General features: G+C 43.7%; 1 protein-coding gene across 1 annotated transcript in view; it reads right to left on the bottom strand.

The window, feature by feature from the left end:
* Nucleotides 1-11430: 11430 nt before the first annotated feature.
* The window catches only part of LOC124711361 (GPI transamidase component PIG-S), a 47554-nt gene continuing 35808 nt past the window's right edge, over nucleotides 11431-23176 (bottom strand). Inside the window, exons 5-8 of the mRNA XM_047241399.1 lie at nucleotides 21573-21746; nucleotides 17413-17699; nucleotides 12582-12928; nucleotides 11431-11774 (exon numbers count right to left, since the gene is read on the bottom strand). Of these exons, the coding sequence (XP_047097355.1) occupies nucleotides 11660-11774; nucleotides 12582-12928; nucleotides 17413-17699; nucleotides 21573-21746 (923 nt within the window). The 3' untranslated portion in view covers nucleotides 11431-11659. The remainder of the gene's footprint in view (nucleotides 11775-12581; nucleotides 12929-17412; nucleotides 17700-21572; nucleotides 21747-23176) is intronic.

The following is a 23176-nucleotide window of genomic DNA, read 5'->3' as shown; positions in this document are numbered from 1 at the left end:
AATTTTGTCTATTTTTCCTAACTTGAAAGAGAGGTCCTGTAGGAGTACAATCTTCTTTATTATCCTTCCGAAAACCAAAAAATCTGTTCATCACAATTTATAATTAAAAATTAACTCCACCTCTTCTACAGTTCCAAACAAAATACAATTCTGTGAATTTGGCTTCACCTACGGCACGTCAAAAAAAGAGAGGGTAGGAGAGAGAGGGTGATTATATACACGAGCATGTGATAAACCCCTTACCTCAATAACTTCTCTGCTTCATACCTCTTCTGTGTTGCCACAGATGACGTGTCACAGATCTCATTTGTACTAAGATTGCAGTACACGTGAGGTGCCTATTTGCTTCCCCCGCCCTGAGTGCATGCATAAGTTCTAATAAATGTTCACCAATCTGTAGTCTTCTGTAGTAGTTGTCCCCTGCACAGAAGACAGCGTGTAGGTCGTGAAACCGTAATCTTGAGGCTGTAAGAAAGTCTTAGCGAGGAACTGATATCATGTGAATAATTAAATTTTCAATTATTTTGTTTATATGGGTCGCCACTCGTTTTTTATTAGCAGAATACAAGAAACTGCACAATTACATTCCTCTTTAGAGTCACAAATAATTTCCATTCTTCAACAAAATAATGAACTGCGTATTTTCGTAATTACTATCACACTGTTCTCAACTACTTGTCCTAATAACCATATATTGCTAATAAAGTCTTGACACTGACTGTGACACACAACATAGCTGTCCAACTGCCTCTCACATTTACAAACTAGACATTGCAAATTAAGTCTTAACTGATGCCATGGCAGACAACATGTCTGTGCTCTGATGCTGCCGAACCAGCTCTGATCTTACAGCCAGCCAAACCACATCGCCCACCATCTAAGTTAGGTGTGATCTGAAGATCTCTGAAGTGCTTCATCTGCCTTTTTGTTTAGCAGTTGTTTATCATTGTGTTATTTATTAATATTTGTGAAATAAATTAATATTTGTGAAATAATGGAATAGCACGCTATTGAGAGATGCTTTAGATTGAAATGCAAGTAAGTGTGCTGTTTAGTTAGTCTAATATTAATAACAGAAAATTATTATTTTGGTGGGCAACTTCCAAACGCAGCAGCCAATTGTGGAGAAGGACCACGATTTCAGCAGTCTTTCTCACTGTACCCATACCAAACAAACCATCTGTCATCAGTACCACACACCACATTACATCATCTTGCCACTGCTGCCTTCTCAACTGCTCCAAGAAGAACTTCTTGTACCTGAATATGATGGCTGCAAAGCCAGAAATGTTACACTCTTAACTCCCTGTAGCCGGAACTAATCACTGAAATGACCAGCACTCGAAGAGAGCTATTTTCCAATGGAGAATCATACTTCTCAGCATTACGCTGTCATCATCGATGGCAGCTTAATTCAGAGACTGCAAGTCATTGACGCATGAATCGACCAGCTCTCGTTGACAGGAACTGTCTGCAATGATCTCTGGGTTTTCTTAAATAGCTGGTTCTCCACAAAGAGACATGCTACCCCCTACTACTTCATGGCTGAATGTAGGCATGGTCTTGTGATGTAGACAGTGACCTCTCGGGTTGCATGGCGAGGTACCTGGTGGCCCTTAGCTCTCGGTGCGCCTCCTTGCAGTATATCCGAAAATCCCAGGTGACTGATATGGATCGTGTGAGCATTGCTTTCCGTAATTTGTGCATTACAGCCATCATGTATGTTGTGGCCGGTGTCCCTGAGCAACATAGCAGTCACACCAGTGTATGATCTACTTCACTGAACCTCTTAATTCCATTATATCCCATGTTTATCAAATTTTCTTAACTCCATTGTGTCCCATGTTTATCAAATTCTCTTTCCCACTGAGAGACTAAGAACACAGTTGATGTCAGCTGACATCACTTCCTTAGCTGGAATGCATTTTAAATATATTTAATTTTGTGTCGGACTTCGTGATGGTATTTTATTGTTTTAACAGTTTTCAAGATATTAAGCGGTAAGCAGAAAATATTTCCATCAGCGAAAATCTTCCCAATTTCAAGAAAAAGCATAGCTCTGGCTCTATTTAAAATTAGGAACAGATTTCTGACAAGCTTGAAGTGTATTCCTGCTGATGCAGCTTAGACAACTACAGCTGCACGATCTGTGCCGTATGATCAGAGCTGCACATTCTGAGCCACTTGCTTAACTTCCAGTGCCTCAGCATGAACGTACTTAAGACTACACCCCATCCATTTATGGAATTATTGTTTTCCTGAGCTTTTACATTCCTTGTGAAAAAAGAAAATGGTTTAAAAACACTTGTTAGTGTACCATCTCAGCTTTGTACTAAATTATTTCTAGATATGAGTGTCTGTGACTGTACTGGAATGTAGATCAAGCATTGCCAAGTATGATGGGAAAATTTGTGGCTTTAGCAATGACTATGTAACTTGGGTTGATTAGTTATTCACGCCAAAGGGAATTATGCCTTTTCCTCTGGGTAGTGTTGCTTTCTGTGCAGTCCTGCAGTCATGGCAAATGTGAAAATTTACAGAATGTTGCCACAGTAGTCCCCAGGACATCTTCAGCTTTCTAGCATAGTGGCACATTAAGAAATTAAAAACTATCCTTCCAGCCAAAGTCTAATTTATTTATAACTGCAGAGTGCCCAGTATAATATCTACCATTTCTGCTTTCTTATGAAGCTGCAGAAAGGGACCATGCCAGTACATGGATTCTAGTGCCTATTACCAGCTTCGAAATGAACATAATTTAATAAGATGTTCAGTATTAAAACAAAGTGTTACAGATGGCATCAAAGATATGTAAGCATTTTCATAGTTTATAACCTGTTTTTCCACTTTGAAGAGTACTAAATCACTGACATTTCTGCGAAATAGATCTCTGAGCCAGCCAGTAATTGAAATCAACACCCCACTATCTGAAGGCAGCAACACTAGCCATTACACCGCGACGCTGACATTTCAGCTGGTTGACTTTGTTAATAACCAACAGGATATTCAAGTTTTCAGACTCATTTCTTACTTCAGATTTTTAACTTTCAGTGTCAAACATTGCTGGTATATGGACAAAAATATATTTTCTGAATATTTCTAGCTTTACTTTCTATCTCGCTGCATGCACTGGATTTAATCATATGGGGGATGTAATTTCATATTGTTAAATTGTTAACATAGCATGTATATTTATACTGATGATATAAAAAGAATGTATGTATGCTATTTTTTAATCTGGGAAAAATTTCTGCAGGCACCCAGGATAAGGCCTGTTTGAGGACATTGCTGCGGGGTATATGCAATGTAGCATGACTCCTATGTGGGTATGTAAGCACCGATATGTAGACAAGTGACTATATCTGTGACGCCGAAACATTGCACTTGACAGTTCGTATTACATCAAGTTAGGCTGGCTATATTGCAATAGCGATGTTGCAACAACAGCCTCTATACACACAGCAGATGATATTGTTTTCCATTCCATCTCATAAATATAAGCTATCGAGTAATAACAGAGTATGTATAAGAATTCATTTTTGACTTGCTACCACAATAACAGCAAATAAACAACTGCATAATAATGTAGATAAAATTAAACAAAGCACATGCTTTCAATAACAGAGCAAAGAAATACAGAAAATAAGCATTTGATGATGACTGATATCTTGAAAACAGTACAATACATAGTTTAAAATGTAAATAATAACCGAGGTGTAACTTCTCACTCTACCTTTTATACTGACAATGATGCAATAAATAACCAATATTCATAGCTTTTCATTCACCATTTTATGGTGGCAATGGCACAATTCCACGCATCTCCCCATCAACACTGTAGTCTGAATACAGGCTTCACGGTCATCATCACAAACACAAATCGAAAGAATGTCTTTGTCCACAATTTTGTGCAAGTTATGCTTTGAGCCATAACTATGTGAGCCTTTTCTAACAGGATTTTGCATTCGTCTAGCACTTTGTAACGGAAATCCGTACTTTTCAGCAAAGTTTTTAGTGACTTTTCCCACCCCTGAAAAGTTCACTTTCTCTTAGTGACAGTAGTAACTTTGCTGCCTTGAGATAATCTTTCCTCCTGTAGTAAGCATAAATGTGCCTGAGCTTGAAAGAATCTAAGTTGATGCCAGGCTGAGGCTGCCTTTTCTTCTTTCCAGGGGTCGCTGAAAACACCTAGTGCCTTGTGCTTCTCATTCTTCACTTGTTAACCTGTTACACCGTCAACTTGAAACTCATTCATCAAGTGCAAAGTTGTGGGTATAATGTGGCATTCATGTCTTTCTGACATGCATGTGGTGAATGTGGAAATGTGCACTATTATTACGTTATTACCGAATGCTACGAAACTAGATCAATATGCTGTTAATCTTTTCTTGAGTGGCCAAGGACAAACACCAGCAGACATCCACTGGAGAAAGAAGCATGTGTATGGGGCAGCACATCTGTCAAAAACCACTGTTGTGGAATGGTGCACCAAGTTCCAAGCCAGTTGCAATTCGACAATGCCAACCGATCAGGGAGGCCAGCCTCATCAAGTTACTCTGACTCAAGTGGGATACATTCAAGCATCCACCCTATAGTCCAGATTTCTACCCAAGCAATTATCATGCCTAGAGTCCCTTAAAAAAAGGTTTCAAGGGTCAGCGATTCCAGTTAGATGAGGACACGTAGCAGCTAGTTACGAAATTATTCACACAGTGGGACAAAGTGTTTTGCCAAACTGGTACCTTCAGCCTGGTGCGTCTAGGGACGATTGACTCAATGCTAATAGCAGTTGTGCCCGACTGGCGTACGGTCATCTGCCAGAATTTTTATTTGCAGCCCAAGTCCCACCAGGGTGTCATCCACAATGGCAGTTCCACCAACAAAGGTGTTACCGGTAAAGAGTTAATACAAAGCTGCCATCTGAATTAAATGATTATATCAGTCCATATCCTGGTTGGTTGGTTGGTTGGTTTAAGGATCAAAGGGAACAAACTGCAGAGGTCATCGGTCCCTTTTTCCAAAATACTAAAAATACCCACAGAGAATAAAAAATGTTCAACGGAATAGGAGACAGACGACACAGAACAAAAGAAACATAGACAAGGACCAGACAAAACGAAATAAAATCACACAGAGTGTGACGGTGCTTGGTCGACCATAGGAACAAAAAAAAATGGAAAAGCTAACCACCGAAAACACATTAAAAACTTAGTTTAAAACCGTAGGCCAAAGGCCAGAATCAACACAAAACAATAAAATAAAACAGAAACACTCAGATTAAAGAATAAAAACTCCCTGCCCTAATAAAACATAAAACTAAGGCAGCCATAACAGGGTCATCAGATAAAACGGCAGGGAGCGTATCAGGCAGCGCAAATGTCTGCCTGACCACAGCTAAAAGGGGGCAGGCCAACAGAATGTGGGCCACTGTCAAAGCCGCCCCGCAGCGACATACAGGAGGGTCCTCCCGGCACAGTAAATAACTGTGTGTTAGCCGGGAGTGGCCAATGCGGAGCCGACAAAGGACGACTGAGTCCCTGCGGTTGGCTCGCATGGATGACCGCCACACAGTCGTCGTCTCCTTAATGGCACGGAGTTTATTGGGTGTGATCCGATCGCGCCATTCAGCGTCCCAAAGCGCAAAAACTTTTCGGCGGAGGACTGCCCGCAAATCAGTCTCTGGGAGGCCAACATCCAGAGATGGTTTACACGTGGCCTCTTTCGCCAGGCGGTCAACATGTTCATTGCCCGGGATTCCGACATGACCGGGGGTCCACACAAAGACCACAGAGTGGCCGCAATGCGCAAGAGTATGCAGGGACTCATGGATAGCCATCACCAGACGAGAACGAGGAAAACACTGGTCGAGAGCTCGTAAACCGCTCAGGGAATCGCTACAGATCACGAAGGACTCACCTGAGCAGGAGCGGATATACTCTAGGGCTCGAAAGATGGCGACTAGCTCAGCAGTGTAAACGCTGCAGCCAGCCGTCAAGGACCGTTGTTCGGAATGGTCCCCTAGAGTTAGCGCATACCCGACACGACCAGCAACCATCGAACCGTCGGTGTAAACAATTCCAGAGCCCTGATACGTGGCAAGGATGGAATAAAAGCGGCGGCGGAAGGCCTCTGGAGGGACCGAGTCCTTCGAGCCCTGTGCCAAGTCGAGCCGAAGGCAAGGGCGAGGAACACACCACGGGGGTGTACGCAGAGGCGCCTGGAAAGGAGGCGGAAAAGGGAAAAACCCAAGCTGGCAGAGAAGCTCCTTGACGCGTACGGCGATCGGACAACCCGACCGGGGCCGACAGTCCGGCAGATGGACGACCGACTGCGTGAACAGGACACGGTAATTTGGATGCCCGGGCAAACTAAAAACATGGGCAGCATAAGCAGCCAGTAATTGTTGGCGTCGTACCCGCAGTGGAGGTACACCTGCCTCCACTAGTACGCTGTCCACAGGGCTGGTGCAGAAAGCACCAGTGGCAAGGCGTATCCCGCTGTGGAGAATTGGGTCCAGCACCCGTAACGCAGATGGGGATGCTGAGCCATAAGCCAGGCTCCCATAATCCAGACGGGACTGGATTAACGCCTGGTAGAGCCGCAACAGGGTAGAGCGGTCGGCGCCCCAGCGGGTGTGGCTCAAGCATCTCAGAGCGTTTAGATGCCGCCAACACGTCTGTTTAAGCTGCTGGATATGAGGCAGCCAAGTCAACCGGGCATCGAAAACCACCCCCAAAAACCTGTGGGTCTCCACCGCAGCAAGGAGTTCGTCGGCAAGATAAAGCCGCGGCTCAGGATGGACTGTTCGGCGCCGGCAGAAATGCATAATGCGGGTCTTGGCTGCCGAAAACTGAAACGCATGCGCTACAGCCGACGACTGCGCCTTACGGATAGCGCCCTGTAGCTGACGTTCAACAGCTGCAATGCCAGTAGAGCTGTAGTAAAGGCAGAAGTCGTCAGCATACAGGGAAGCGGAGACAGAATTTCCCACGGCCGCAGCAAGCCCGTTAATGGCTATTAAAAACAGACAGACACTTAAAACAGAGCCCTGTGGCACACCGTTCTCCTGGACGTGGGAGGAACTATACGAGGCCGCGACTTGCATGCGGAAGGTACGACACGACAGAAAATTGCGGATAAAAATCGGCAGAGGACCCCGAAAACCCCATCCATGAAGCGTAGAAAGAATGTGATGACGCCATGTCGTATCGTACGCCTTCCGCATGTCGAAAAAGACAGCGACCAGGTGCTGACGGCAGGCAAAAGCAGTACGGATGGCCGACTCCAGGCTCACCAGATTGTCGGTGGCGGAGCGGCCTCTACGGAACCCACCCTGAGACGGAGCCAGAAGGCCCCGAGACTCCAGTACCCAATGCAAGCGCCGGCTCACCATCCGTTCAAGCAACTTGCAAAGAACATTGGTGAGGCTAATGGGACGGTAGCTGTCCACCTCCAGAGGGGTCTTTCCAGGTTTCAAAACGGGGATGACAATGCCTTCCCGCCATTGCGACGGAAACTCCCCCTCGACCCAAAGACGGTTGTAAAGATCGAGAAGGCGCCGCTGGCAGTCCACTGAAAGGTGTTTCAGCATCTGACAGTGGATGCCATCTGGCCCAGGAGCGGTATCAGGGCAAGCAGCTAGGGCACTGCGAAATTCCCACTCACTGAATGGAGCATTGTAAGATTCCGGGTGGTTGGTGCGAAACGAAAGGCTCCGACGTTCCAGCCGCTCTTTAATGGAGCAGAAGGCCTGGGGGTAATTCGCAGAAGTGGAACTCATAGCAAAATGCTCTGCTAAGCGATTTGCAATGACGTCGGAGTCAGTACACACGGCTCCATTCAGTGAGAGCGCAGGGACACTGGCAGGGGTCCGATAGCCGTAGATGCGTCGAATCTTGGCCCAGACCTGCGAGGGAGTGACATGGAGGCCAATGGTGGACACATACCGCTCCCAGCACTCCTTCTTGCCTTGGCGGATAAGGAGGCGGGCCCGCGCACGCAGCCGTTTGAAGGCGATAAGGTGCGCTAAGGAGGGATGTCGCTTGTGACGCTGGAGCGCCCGCCGGCGATCTTTAATCGCTTCAGCGATCTCAGGCGACCACCAAGGCACAGCCTTCCGCCGAGGAGACCCAGAAGAACGGGAAATGGCAGATTCGGCGGCAGTAACGATGCCGGTGGTGACCGATTGAACCACCGCATCAATGTCATCAGTAGAGAGAGGCTCAAAAGCAGCAGTGGAGGAGAACAAATCCCAGTCAGCCTTATTCATAGCCCATCTGCTAGGGCGCCCAGAAGAGTGACGCTGTGGTAGTGACAAAAAGAGCGGAAAGTGGTCACTACCACACAGGTCGTCATGCACACTCCATTGGACAGATGGTAAGAGGCTATGGCTACAGATGGAAAGGTCAATGGCGGAGTAGGTGCCATGCGCCACACTGAAGTGTGTGAAGGCACCATCATTTAACAGCAAGAGATCGAGCTGCGACAATAAATGCTCAACGATGGCGCCCCGACCCGTGGCCACTGACCCACCCCACAGAGGGTTATGGGCGTTGAAGTCGCCCAATAGCAAGAAAGGTGGCGGCAATTGGGCGACCAGTGCAGCCAGGACAGGCTGCGAGACATCACCATCCGGTGGAATGTAAAGACTGCAGACGGTAACAGCCTGTGGCGTCCACACGCATACAGCGACAGCCTCTAAAGGCGTCTGGAGAGGGACAGACTCGCTGTGCAGAGTGTGAAGGACATATATGCAGACGCCACCAGACACCCTTTCATAAGCTGCTCGGTTCTTATAATAACCCCGATAGCCACGGAGGGCGGGGGTTCGCATCGCTGGAAACCAAGTTTCCTGGAGAGCAATGCAGAAGAAAGGGCGAAGGCTGAGAAGTAGGCGGAGCTCAGCTAAATGGTGGAAGAAACCGCTGCAGTTCCACTGGAGGATGGTAGTGTCCATGGTGGACAAAGGCGTGACGGGACTGGGAAGGCAGATTACGCCGCTGGGTCACCTGCTGCCTCCGATTGAGCACCCGTGCTAGCGCTATCCATGGCGTCTGAGGGACCGGCGAGATCGAGGTCCTCAGCGGACGCCAGGATCTCCACCTCGCCCTCAGACGCAGATCTGGAAGGTGGTGGTGGGGTGGCTGCCACCGCGAGTTCCTTGGGCTTAGAGCTCTTCTTCTTTGATTTCTCTTCTGCTCCTTGGGTTTAACTGGCTGGGAAGGCTTCACCAATTCAGTCTCCGGGACTGAGGAGGATCGTGAAGCCCGTCGACCAGCTGATTGCGGGCACTTACGCCACTGTCGGTCGTCAGCCTTCCCACTGGTGGAAACCTGGGAAGGGAGGGACCCGAGGGACGCCTTGCGAGCGTGAGAAGCCGAAGAAGTTGGACACTTCTCCGGCTTAGAAGCAGGGACGGACGTCCCTGATGGGGGGAATGGTGTTGCCCCTGAGGTAGGTGGCGCAGGAGCAACCCGGTGGGTAGAGCCCCCCACTGGCAAGGGGGCAGGAGGAGTCTTACTGCTTATCGAGCTGGCTGGAAGTCTCGAAACTGATGGGGCTAGCACAGGTGTTGTAGCAGCTGCATAAGAAGATGTCATTCTCACAGGATGGAGTCTGTCATATTTCCTCTTGGCCTCAGTATAGGTCAGCCGGTCCAGGGTCTTATATTCCATGATTTTGCGCTCTTTCTGAAAGACTTTGCAGTCTGGCGAGCAAGGTGAATGGTGCTCCCCGCAGTTGACGCAGATGGGAGGCGGGGCACATGGAGTATCGGGATGAGATGGGCGTCCGCAATCTCGACATGTGAGGCTGGAAGTGCAGCAGGAAGACATATGGCCGAACTTCCAGCACTTGAAGCACCGCATCGGGGGAGGGATATAGGGTTTGACGTCACATCGGTAGACCATCACCTTGACCTTTTCCGGTAACGTATCACCCTCAAAGGCCAAGATGAAGGCACCGGTAGCAACCTGATTGTCCCTCGGACCCCGATGAACGCGCCGGACGAAATGAACACCTCTACGTTCTAAGTTGGCGCGCAGCTCGTCATCAGACTGCAAAAGGAGGTCCCTATGGAAAATAACACCCTGGACCATATTTAAACTCTTATGTGGTGTAATAGTAACGTTAACATCCCCCAACTTATCACAAGCAAGCAACCTGCGTGACTGGGCGGAGGATGCCGTTTGTATCAGTACTGACCCAGAGCGCATTTTAGACAAGCCCTCCACCTCCCCAAACTTGTCCTCTAAATGCTCGACGAAGAACTGAGGCTTTGTGGAGAGAAAAGACTCCCCATCAGCTCTCGTACAAACTAAGAATCGGGGCGAATAACTGTTACCTCCATCCTGAGACTTACGCTCTTCCCACGGCGTGGCCAGGGAGGGGAACGTTTTCGGATCGTACTTCTGAGCATTAAATTGAGCCCGAGAATGCTTAGAGACTGCTCGCGGCTGGCCGCCAGCGAGAGATGATGTACCACGCTTCATTGCGGGTCATCCGCCCTGATGCCACCTACTCCGACCAAGGGCCCTCCCCACGGGCGCCACCCAGCCACAGCAAAGGCCACCTGGCAGGATGGCCGTTGCCGGGAGTCCTGATACCCCAGGAGGATAGGCATCTACTCCTTGGCATACGTGGGGAGTTAACGGCGCAGGCATCAGTAGAGCGATCCCTGTGTTGTCAGGGGGCTACAACCAAGAGGGTACATGGCGGCCCCACCACAACGGGCTGGCTACCGTGCTGGATCTTAGGTGCAAAAATGTCCAAGGTCGTCGTCGCAGTGAAAAGAAACACTGCAGAGGGCAGCGTGGTAATCGCACCCAGGGACGTATCCTCGCCCAAGAGATCGAAAACGAGTGGAACACCATTGCAACGACGAGAAATCCGGCTAAAGGTCTAATTGCACGACGGATACAGTGCACCATGTAAGGCGCCCTTCCCCAAATGGCTCGCTCTTCGGATAAATTTAGAAAGATGGAAGTCAAACCCGAGAGGGGACCATCACATAAGGCCGAAACATGTGAGACTCCTTTTAGTCGCCTCTTACGACAGGCAGGAATACCGCGGGCCTATTCTAACCCCCGAACCTGCAGGGGGATCCATATCCTGGTCACATTTGGATCCCCCAGCAGACAAATGAAGCTTTGACACCATTTCTTGAACGTATTTTGACTGTGTTGTAGTACACTATTAAGGATAGAATATTTTATCAACAGAATAGCTGTCACATCTTTTCATTCGTGACAATTACTGAGATGCGCAACAGAAATCGGGCTGCTTCATATGATACACAATGTTCATGTTATCTGCGGAAGTTTGAGTGTACAGTACAGTAGAACCATAATCCATTTCAAGTATTAAATCCAAGACTTTTCAATAAATTCACAAACTGTGATGTCAAAGACAAAACATGGGAAGAAATGCACATTGTGTTTACATACTAAGCTTTGTATTGTTGTTCACTTTGTTCACAATTTTCTTTTCAAACAACTTTTGAATTACATCTCAAAGCACAATTCTTGGAATGATAAGATATAAGCATTAACATTTATTAGAATTGCCCTTGTGATTCTTTGGCATTAAAAGTTGAGCTAATGTCACATTAGCTCTCAAATTATTTTTTCCTATTTGTTCATCCACAAGTTTGAAAGTGTCTTCATTCCACTTTCAGTTTCTCGGTCCGCAAGACTGAAATCCAAGTCTTCATCTTTCTCAGTGACATAACAACTGGAATCATCACAGGTAAGAAAAGTGGAATGTACACAGCATACCTGCAAAATAATCAATAGCGCATTTTTAAAATTTCAGAACTTGATGTTAGCTACTGTTAGCATAAAGACAGAATGAAATGCAACAAATAACAGATGATGCATAACAAGTAGAGACCAGGGCAATAGTACATAAATTATAAACTCTGTGGAGGCTGGGTCACAAACTTTTGGAATTTGTATAAATTCCTATGTAGCAAGAAAGGTAGGAAACCACTGAAAAGATAGTTAAAAAGAACAGATACTGGATTTTTTTATCCTGTAATCTCTTTGGGCCCACTCTGCCCACACAACCCAAATTTCACTCATCTTGGAATCACACCCTCTTCTCCTGACTGTCTCCTGTTCTATCTTGCCTCCCAATCCACTCCTTCATGTCACTGTGTGCTGTGCACAACTCCACCTGCCTACAGCCAGAATTAACGTCCCTTGCTTAAAATGCAGAAATCATTAGCTCATGTGTAAGATGAAGGGGAGAAGAAACTGCTGCAGTCTGAAGAACCATCCTAGAATTGCTTGAAGTGATCTACGAAATCAATGGAAAAAATAAATAAGGCCAGAAATGAAGCTACGTCCTGCTCCTCTTGGCTAGAAGTTCACAGCACTGGACTTAGTATATCCCCCTCAAAATATTATGTATAAATACATTATGGTAGTTGAACTTAATCTAGTCACCATATTTCACTACTGTCAAGAAGAGTACTGATCCATAATTGTATATTTAGTGTGGAACAATATATATTATTTCTTTGATTGAGGCACATTATGTTTCCACTTGTTAAAGAAGCTGCCGAAGGCCATGTTACTCACTTTTGATCATCAGGAAAATACAGAAGAGAAAGCAGAGAAGGATCAGTGAATGCAGCCTCTGCTTGGAGGAAGGCATTTCTTGCACTAGACAGTCCACGAGCAAGATTTCCTCTTGCAAGATGTTCTACACTAGTATGCAGTCCCTCTACAGCTGCTTCAACAGCCTCAGCCACATCCTTCCCAATCACTATGTTGCTGATTTCTTCCAAGAGTGCTGACAACGACTGTAGCGTAAGGCGAGCAGACAGCAGTTGTTCAAGAGCACGGATCCTCATCAAAGCATCAACCTCCCATAATCGAACTGCTGATTGTGGCTCCGGCATTATAGATGCACGTGCAATAGGAGCCTGCAAAAGATTACACAAATATTATGCTCTGTAGTAACATTCCACTGTTATAATACATGCATTCAGCATTTACTATTACAGTTTTCATGTAAATGAGAAAGTAGGAGAATGATAAGATAACACTGTAACAATAATGAGATTCACGGAAACTAGTAGCGTACCTTTCAAATTGTGCCTTGAAATAAGGCACACTTTATTCACCTTCTCATCACACTACACACAGAATCTTTCCCACTGTCCTTCTAACCTCTGCAACATTGCAGTCAGACCACATGTCTCTCCTCAAATTCATGGCCATAAGTTTATTGGTTAATACCCTCTTCATAGCCACCACTAACAACTTGTCCCATATGCCTTACTCAAGCTCCATTAATGATTTATTTTCTCAGACATATTTCACATCACACAAGACTCAATAAATATCTGCTATCAGCATGATATTCCCATTTTCAAATATTCTCTGTCCTTACATTTATTACAATATTCCTTCTTGTCTTGTCACGTTTTTCTTAACCAATGGTTCTTCACCCTTGATCAGTCTTGGTCTTCTTTCCCTTGAATCCTTCCCTCTCTTTCACCATATGAATAAACTTCTGTTTTGAAAAACAGTACTTGCAGATTTTTATTTATTATGAATGTGGCTGCAACCTAGGTCTCCGTTTTTCTAACCATTACATCTAATCAGTAAAGCACAAGTCACCGAAGTGGTGCCAAATAGAAATACTTGTACTAAGTGAACAAACAACCCCAGACCTCCTGGCCAAAACTGCCACACGATTATTTCATTGCTAATCTGAAAGCAATGTGGAAAATGTTTCCAGGTCAGGATCCCTTACGTGGAAACTGAGAATTGAAAGAAAGGGTTTAGGGAACTGGGAAAACAACATATGTTGAATTTCTCTTCTAATCAATCTATTCTTAAAGCCTTCATTGCAGACTTCTGGTACAAAATTCCTGTAGGATTTTACTTCAACTTAAAAGTGAGAAAAGTGTGGGGATGTTTATAGTCATAGTGCAAAGCACTATAAGCTTTAACAAATCTATTCACAAAATCTTTAATGCACTGAATAAATAAATCTGGACAATAGTCTTAAGTTTATAATTACTGTATCTGAAGGTCAGAAAAGAGGTAACAGTAATTTGTTAGTTATTCCCAAGTTACAGCAATATGACATGTATACTGGAATGAGAATAAGCACATAATGTGATGTTGTGCAACAAAGCTCATACAAGGCTAAAATAATAACATAAATTTAAGCTAATATGTGGCTCATCTTAGTCAGTTAGCACCACTATTATCACCCATTTAATGTCTGGAATGGAAAGCAGACTGAAAGCAGTAGTTGTGCCACATGAGAAAGGTTTTAAGAGCAATAATGGAACTATTTCATTTTTTTTCTGTTTTTTGTTTTGCAGGAAACATACTGAAAATAGAATCTACAGAATGTTGCACCTTACCCATACAATGGTTTTTGTCTAGTGTACACCAACCGAAAGCCTCAGTTCCATTTTAATGTATTCACATTATTAACCAAAACACTATATTTACAGCATTATAAGATGTGTTTTTTCCCCCAAATTTGTCATTTGAAAAATACAGGGGCACCTTACATTCCCAGACTAAACTATTGCTCTGAAGTCAATTTTTTGTGTTGTGTAGAGGTTCTTACATGTACATATGAAGCTTTGGCAATTAATGTTGTGCAGATTTATTTTGGAGAGGGAGAGATAACTTGGCTTTTTATGAACATCTACCACATTTAAGTTGCAGTTTTCCTGAACCTATTTGTGGTCGAGATTGAACTGATTTTTTAACGGGGCTGTACACCATATACCTTGGCTTTTTATGAACATCTACCACGTTTAAGCTGCAGTTTTCCTGACTCCATTTGTTGTCAAGATTGAGTCAATTTTAAAATTGGACGAATACTCAACAACAGTATACATTTCTGCAGGAAAATGTAAAAGTCTAGAGAGGACCCAGCGGCATATTTGTGTGTTAAGTGTAGCATAATGGAAATGAAGAGTGCGTCAGCTGCTGGTTCTACACTAACGATTAAGAGAGATCAGGCAGATGACACATTTGGAAACAAGAGATGAAGGAATATTGTCACATTCTCACATCAGTATAGATGTAGAAACCGCTATGTATTTGAAAACAGTTTTTTTCTCAGGTCCCACAGTAACCACAACCTTGGAAACTGACCATATTTGGAAGAAACAGTCACATATTTGTGACAGTATAGATTGCACATTTCATTGCTACTCATTTCATTCACTATGCTAGTAATTACCACTCTTTCGCCATTGCAGAACTAGCAATACATTTAGAAAAACCATTGGGAGTATGTTAAGAAGGAAGAAATGCCAGTAGGCTTACAAATGAAGATAATGATATCACTGATGATGAAAAATAAAAATGGTGATATCACAGAAGATTGACTTAAATATAAAGCAAAAAATGAAGTGAAGATAAAAATTTACCTAAACAATTTCTTTTTGTTTATTTTATTTCTCCTTGCATTACTGAAACACAGACAATCAATGGTACAAGTTTAGAATAAGTTTAATGTTAACTTCCTATCAATAGAACTGTTTGAAATTTTGATTAGTCAGAGTATGTTCAAAATAAAATTTTCTCAAGGAGTGCCCATCTTTTCTTTTATAAAAAAAAGGGGGTGCAGGCGGAAGGAGAATTAAGAAGGAGGGGGAGGAGGAGGAGGAGGAGGAGGAGGGCACCTCTTATATGGGGGATAAAAACAGAATATCTACATATACACGCAGGAATGGCAAAGTTAGAACTGAACAATCTCCATCCTGTTCATCATAGTTAATTTTGATTAGCCTTTCCACTGTTATGAATATTCTTTGCACATTGAAAGATTTGTTGCTAAATAAGACAGCATAGGACTGTATTGGCATTTAATTTCCTAAGCATAACAGGCAGCCAAATGAAAACCGAGTACCTGCCACAATGGGACCATGCAATGGCTCCACTGAAAAGTTATCACCACACGCATTAAGGAATTTATCCCACTGGGAGACAAAACAACTGCTGTTTTGTAGAATGTGGTTGGCCACTGACGGATCCACAACTGCACCCACTCTTGCACATACTCATCCAACTGAAACTGCTGTCCACATGGTCTTTCTTCAGATCACCAGATATGTGAAAAATCACATGGTAAAAGATCCGGGCTGTATGGAGGATGCTCCAGTCTTTCCCAACCAAATCACTGAAGTGTAGTCTTTGTCCAATTGGCAGTGAGGGGACGGCCATTATCATCCAACAGGATGAATCCAACTGACAGAATTCTGGGGTGTTTTGACTTTATGGTGCACTCCCAGTTTCTGCAAAGTGTCTTCAAGGTGCTGTGCATTGATTGTGTTTCCACATTCAAGAAACTCTACGAGCAGAGGGGCCCTGCAGTTGAAGAAGAAGGTTGTCATGATCTTAACAGAACTTGTGTGGACAGTTTTGGATTTCTCTGGAGGGGGAAATGTGGGACATTTCCTCCGCTGTTGGCTCTGTTGTTTGCCATTGGGCTGTCACAATGCTGTCTGCCAAAATCATTCTGTTGCACGATAACACCCGCCCCACCTGCCAATAGGACAAATGCTATGTTCCAGTAATTTGGTTGGAAAACTGCAACATCCTCCATACAGTCCAGATCTTTCACAGTTTGATTTTTCAGATCTTTGGTAACCTGAATAAAAACACGCGTGGAAGTCAGTTTTAGCTGGATGAAGAAGTGCAAGAGTGGGTGCAGTTGTGGATCTGTCAGCAGGCAATCATATTCTACGAAACAGGAACTGTTCATCTCATCTCCCAGTGGGATAAATGCTTTAACAAGTGTGGTAATTATTTTTTAATGGAACCATTCCATGGTCCCACTGTTCTGCAGTTCAGTTTTCCTTTGCTTGGCCCTCATATTTTGCCAAATATTTTTCAGCAAATGATATATAAATACCACAGCTTGAAAATTAATAAATGAATATATTCAAGCAATTATGTTTCTACTATAACAGTATCCCAAAGTAGTACTAGCATGGTACAATAGTGATATATTAATACTTTCAGGGGGACACTACCACTGTCAGTTGCTATAATAGTGCACACGTAAAAAGGGATGTGGTGGGGGATGAGCTGTGTACCACGTGATATTCCAACCAATTGCATCATTCCACCACAGCTGCCTGTAACACACACTTTGGGGTGCACATAAAACATTTCACGTTAGTTTGAGTATGGTGAAGGTACTTAGCTACTACAGTGTTCATTGTGCGTGGTATAAGGCAAATACAATAAGCATTATGTTAAGAAGTGACAGTTATAGATTTTTACTACAGTAGCATGACCATGAGATGTGGGGGAGGAAAGGGGGGAGGGAGAGGCGGGGAGAGGGGGGGGGATAGAGGGGGGGAGGGAGAGAGAGAGAAAATCATGCGGCCATCTTAACTCTGCCTAAAATTACAGTACTTACGTGTTCAGGAATGCCAATAAGACTTCGCAATTGCTGCAACCAAATCGCAGCCAGACTAGGCCAATCAGGATTTACAAGTACTGGTTGTGGGCCCGTACATGCATCTGCAGTAGGATTCTGTAGAACAAGACCACCCCAGCGAGGTGAATGGAATCCCATTGTGTATCCAGGCAAGCCAGAGTATTTGGAAACTGACTGATCACTTGCCAGCAAGCGAAGGGGGGACTCGCTGCACAGTGGTACGTATACAAGTAGTTGTATGCACGGATTATTTGATACATGAGATGCTGCAACATAAATTCCAAATCAATATCATTTCCAAAACACTGCTGATAAAAACCATTATGCATGATTAAAATCAACTTCCAAACAAGTAATACTAAATGCCCCCATCTCAAAACAGAAATGGCTAAAAAACAAATATTCAGCATTGCTTCAAACAAAGATGTCATTGAAATTATCATACCAGCTGCTGGACAATACTGATTAATATGAATAATTTGAGTGAAAGGAAAGGAAACAGGATGTGAAAGAGGTAGGAAGGAAACAATGACTCATAGCCACACAGAGCACTGGGCAATGCAATTGTGAGAGTTGAAACTGCTTGCCAGACTAGGACTTGAACCCAGATTCTCTGGTTCTCTAGAATGGTTGCCTTAACAGCCACAGCCCTCTGGACAAACTTTCCGTCAGACCCAAATTCCCAACTTCCCACTAGTTGCACTGCAACAACCCCTACCCATTAACCCCCTATTCACAGATTTCTGATTCCCGTAAAAGTTCAAATGTTAGTTGTGCATCCACACTGAAACTTTTTATCATCAGAAAGATGTTGTGCCCATATGATTCGCGTCTTCTGTCAGACATCTCTGACAGAACAGACACCACTCATATCTATAACACTGATTAAAACAAATGCTTATAACCTCACACTATTACTAACTTTTAACTCTTTTTAAGCTATTCATTCTTTTGTCTTACTTTTGTGGTGGTTTGCATTTGGGCACGGTCTCAAACCACTTTTTGGTACATCCTGAAAACACAGAGACAAGAGTACAGAAAGTGCATGTCACATTATGTCCACAAAATCTATATTTAAGGTTGTTGTTGTTGTGGTCTTCAGTCCTGAGACTGGTTTGATGCAGCTCTCCATGCTACTCTATCCTGTGCAAGCTTCTTCATCTCCCAGTACCTACTGCAACCCACATCCTTCTGAATCTGTTTAGTGTATTCATCTCTCGGTCTCCCTCTACGATTTTTACCCTCCACGCTGCCCTCCAATACTAAATTGGTGATCCCTTGCTCCCAGTACCTACTGCAACCCACATCCTTCTGAATCTGTTTAGTGTATTCATCTCTCGGTCTCCCTCTACGATTTTTACCCTCCACGCTGCCCTCCAATACTAAATTGGTGATCCCTTGATGCCTCAGAACATGTCCTACATTTACTTACATGGATGCAAGATCTGTGCCATATATCCTCCCATCACCACCTACTTGAGTCTGGTCACTAACATCACCTACCCCCTCAAAGGCAGGGCTACCTGTGAAACTAGCCATTTAAGGTAGTCAAGAAAATTTGTAGCAAGACACCATGAATAACATAAGTGCCTAGAGCCCAAAATAACATTCGGCGTTCACACAATCGTTACCACGAAAATAATAAACAAGATGGATTAATCATCACAACATTTTTTTCTGCTGCAGGGTGAGGCACAGAATCTCTTGGCAGTTCCTACTTTGGCATACAGCATCCTACAATTGGCATGCACCTATCGTATCTGTTAGCTTCAATATTATGAAAAGGAAACTTGCTACTCACCATATGGTGGAGATGCGGAGTTGCTGATAGGCACAACAAAAAGACTCTCACAATTAAAGCTTTTGGAGCTTTTCGCCATTAAGGCTTTCATCAACAATACACACACACACACACACAAACACACACACACACACACACACACACACACACAACTGTAGTCTCAGGCAGGCAACTGAAACCACACTGCGAGCAGCAGCACTAGTGTGCATGATGGGAGTGGCGACTGGGTGGGGGTAAGGAGGAGGGTGGGGGCAAGGAAGGGGTGGGATAGTATTGGGGGGGGGGGGGGGGTAGCGGACAGTGAAGTGCTGCAGGTTAGACAGAGGGCAGGGGAGATGTGGGGAGGGGGAGTAATGGAAAAGGAGAGAAATAAAAATACAGCGTGTGATGGTGGAATGACGGCTGTGTAGTGCTGGAATTGGAACAGGGAAGGGGTTGGATGGGTGAGGAACAGTGACTAATGAAGGTTGAGGCCTGGAGGGTTACAGAACATAGGATGTATTGCAGGGAAAGTTCCCACTTGCGCAATTCAGAAAAGCTGGTGTTGGTGGGAAGGATCCACATGCCACAGGCTGTGAAGCAGTCATTGAAATGAAGGATATCATCTACATAAAAGTTCTCTGGGCTTGGAACCGCTTCATAATGTAAAAACTACTGCTGCTATAGAAAAGCCAATGTTTCGGCCACGATTGCAGCGGCCTTCTTCTGGGTCTGAGGCAGTATCAAACTCAGAAAATTTTTATGTCGACTGACTTTGGCCGCGGAAGCCTACGCAATTATAGAAGGATATCATGTTTGGCAGCATACTCAGCAACAGAGTGGTCCACTTGTTTCTTGGCCACAATTTGTCGGTGGCCATTCATGCGGACACAGCTTATTGGTTGTCATGCCTACATAGAATGCAGCACAGTGGTTGCTGCTTAGCTTGTAGATCACATGGCTAGTTTCACAGGTAGCCCTGCCTTTGATGGGATAGGTGATGTTAGTGACCGGACTCGAGTAGGTGGTGATGGGAGGATATATGGCACAGGTCTTGCCTCCAGGTCTATTACAGGGGTATGAGTCATGAGGTAAGGGATTGGGAGCAGGGGTTGTGTAAGGATGAGCGCGTATATTGTGTAGATGCGGTGGGCAGTGGAGTACCACTGATACCACTGTGATAGGAGTGGGAAGAATAGTGGGCAGGACATTTTTCATTTCAGGGCATGACAAGAGGTAATCAAAACCCTGGCGGAGAATGTAATTCAGTTGCTCCAGTCCTAGATGGTACTGAGTTACGAGGGGAATGCTCCTCTGTGGCTGGACGGTGGGACTTTGGGAGGTGATGGGAGACTGGAAAGATAATGAGAATTTGTTTTTGTACAAGGTTGGGAGGATAATTATCTGTCAGCATGGCATAATTACACTTGGAGTTGGAACAAGAAGGTAAAGTACGCCTATTCAATAACATTAACATCTGAGATGTGATGGATGGACTGTGCTAAAATGTTTTGCAAATGAACAGAGGCTGTTGTGATATTACTATGCCTCTCCATTAAGTTACCCAAAGCTTCATTACAATGAACCGAAGGCCAGCACAATATAAGATGCATTAAAATCCATGTGACCTGCTAGAATGTTCTTTCTTCATCTTTCTCTGCATTAGCAATCTTAAAATACTGACAGAAATTATAGGAAAGAGGGTAGGCAATTTACAAAACACCATCTATTTTTAATAATTTACTCATATGATTAATAACACCTTCATAATGTGACCTGTAACATACAACTGAGCCATGCTTTCAAAGCCATTTGGCTTCATTAATTGTGTTGCATATATTGTAGGTTCAGAGGTATTCTTATATGCAGATGCTCACCTTAACTTTGGTTACTCTGGCTCAAAACTAATGTTATCTGTTACTAGTCAATGAAAAGAACTGGAGGGATTGTACCTTAAATTTACTGTCGAAAGCTTGTCCAGAAAGGGTGTAATGTAATCTACAAAACACAAATAATAGTGATACACTAAAGTACGACAACAGAAAAGATACAACTGTGCATCTGCTGTTTCTCATACACAATCATCATACCTCAAAGTTGGTTCTTGTTTTCCAAGAAAATACTAAAAGACACAACTGATCATACCAACTGGCAGAGCTCTGGGAAGTTGCAATATGTGAATTACACAGTTGGTCAATGTGAATGTATACAAGACTACCACAAAACTGGAACATATCTAGTGATTGTGTACTTACCCCTCCTGCTGCCTCAGAGCAGTTTCAGCAATTTAAGCTCTACTGTGACTGCAGCTAGAAAACATTAGGAATGTGCGACTAATCCTTCACGAAGCAATAAATACCTAATTTCTTTTCCAGTGGTGTGATGAGCTGAGGTAAGGACTCTGCGTCCAACACAAATCCACCTTCAGGAGCACGGCGTGGTCTTATCTCCAGAGGAGTTAAGTAAATCCACTGCGACCGCAGAGAAAAGTTAGCAACTGTCGAAAGCTTGTCCAGAAAGGGTGTAATGTAATCTACAAAACACGAATAATAGTGATACACTAAAGTATGACAACAGAAAAGATACAATATTTATATGAGAAAATACAGATTGTACAAGGACGGCATTTTTAACTAATGTGATCCACAGTCTGATTAATATTAATCACAGAAACTGCACATCAGTTAAGATCTGAAATAAACGCCACCACTTAAACATAGAGCTAGGATGATGCAGTATTTCAAAACACACAAAATTTTGAAATTAATAAAAACAGTTAAATCATCATCCTACAAATATAATTCAAAGCTTGGTAAGCACTTATATACCATTTTATCAACAATTTCAATTCTAATATGATACTTGGTACAAAAGGGGAGTGCTTACATAAACATTTGTTAAAAGAGGAGATATTACAGCAAAGCTGATACACATAAAAACAAATAATGGAACAAGCTACTTCCTAAGATCTGATCTATCAATATATCACTTTGTTTGTAGCACAGTCTAAATGGAAATTAGTGCAGGTCAGACCTGGGTATAAAACAGATATAAGAATTCGTGGACAGAATTATAGACCAAAATCCCTAGCGAGCATCTGTTACAGCATTCTACATTATACGCTACAGCTTCTCTCAAAGGATCAGAAGTTCAGAAATACATTATTTATGTGAAACACAGTTTGCTTTTTTCACAGATGATACTTTGCAAATGGTAGACAAAGCTGAGTCATCACCTAACATTTCTGAACGTTGTTCAACAATGTGACCTGTTGCTGACCGGCAACCAAGATATGATCACATGGAGTATTTTCACAAATATGTGACTGCCCTGAAGAATTTTTGAATAATAAAAGCCAGGATGTTAAGTCGGACAGAAACAAAGTGACATCATGTGCGCCTCAAGGAAGTGTCGTACAACCACTAATGTTGTCAGTTACATAATCAATCAAGCACATAGGGATGCCTGTGAATGTTGTTGTGTACACAAACTACTGCCACTGGATGATCATAAGGAAATGCAAAATAACTTAAGGCCACATTTCCACTCGCTGTACAGAATGGCAGTTCTCTCTAAATACGCATAAATACTAAATGATGTCAATAAAAACAGAAACAACCCAACAGCACATCATTCGAGATTGGTGGAAAACTTATTTACAGATTATGGATTTTTATGTAATACCAACACACACAATTTGTAGTAATTAAAATGTGTAAAACACAAAATACTTTGAAACTTTACAAAATACTTTATTTAACATAAAACAACATCTGAATCACACCATCACCTACTATACGAGGTCTGTCTAAAAAGTATCTGACCTTTGATTTTCCCGAGACGACAGCTCGGTGACACTGTACACAGTAAAGGAAGAGACCTTTATGTGCATGCGTGATTTCTGACTCCACCTTAAAGCATGTTATTTGCAGCCTGTCGGTCGCTGCTTGAGATGCTACACAA

Source organism: Schistocerca piceifrons, chromosome 8 (assembly GCF_021461385.2).
Source record: "Schistocerca piceifrons isolate TAMUIC-IGC-003096 chromosome 8, iqSchPice1.1, whole genome shotgun sequence".
NCBI lineage: Eukaryota > Metazoa > Arthropoda > Insecta > Orthoptera > Acrididae > Schistocerca > Schistocerca piceifrons.
Note: the sequence above shows the minus strand (reverse complement) of the source record. Positions and strands in the feature narration are given on the sequence as shown.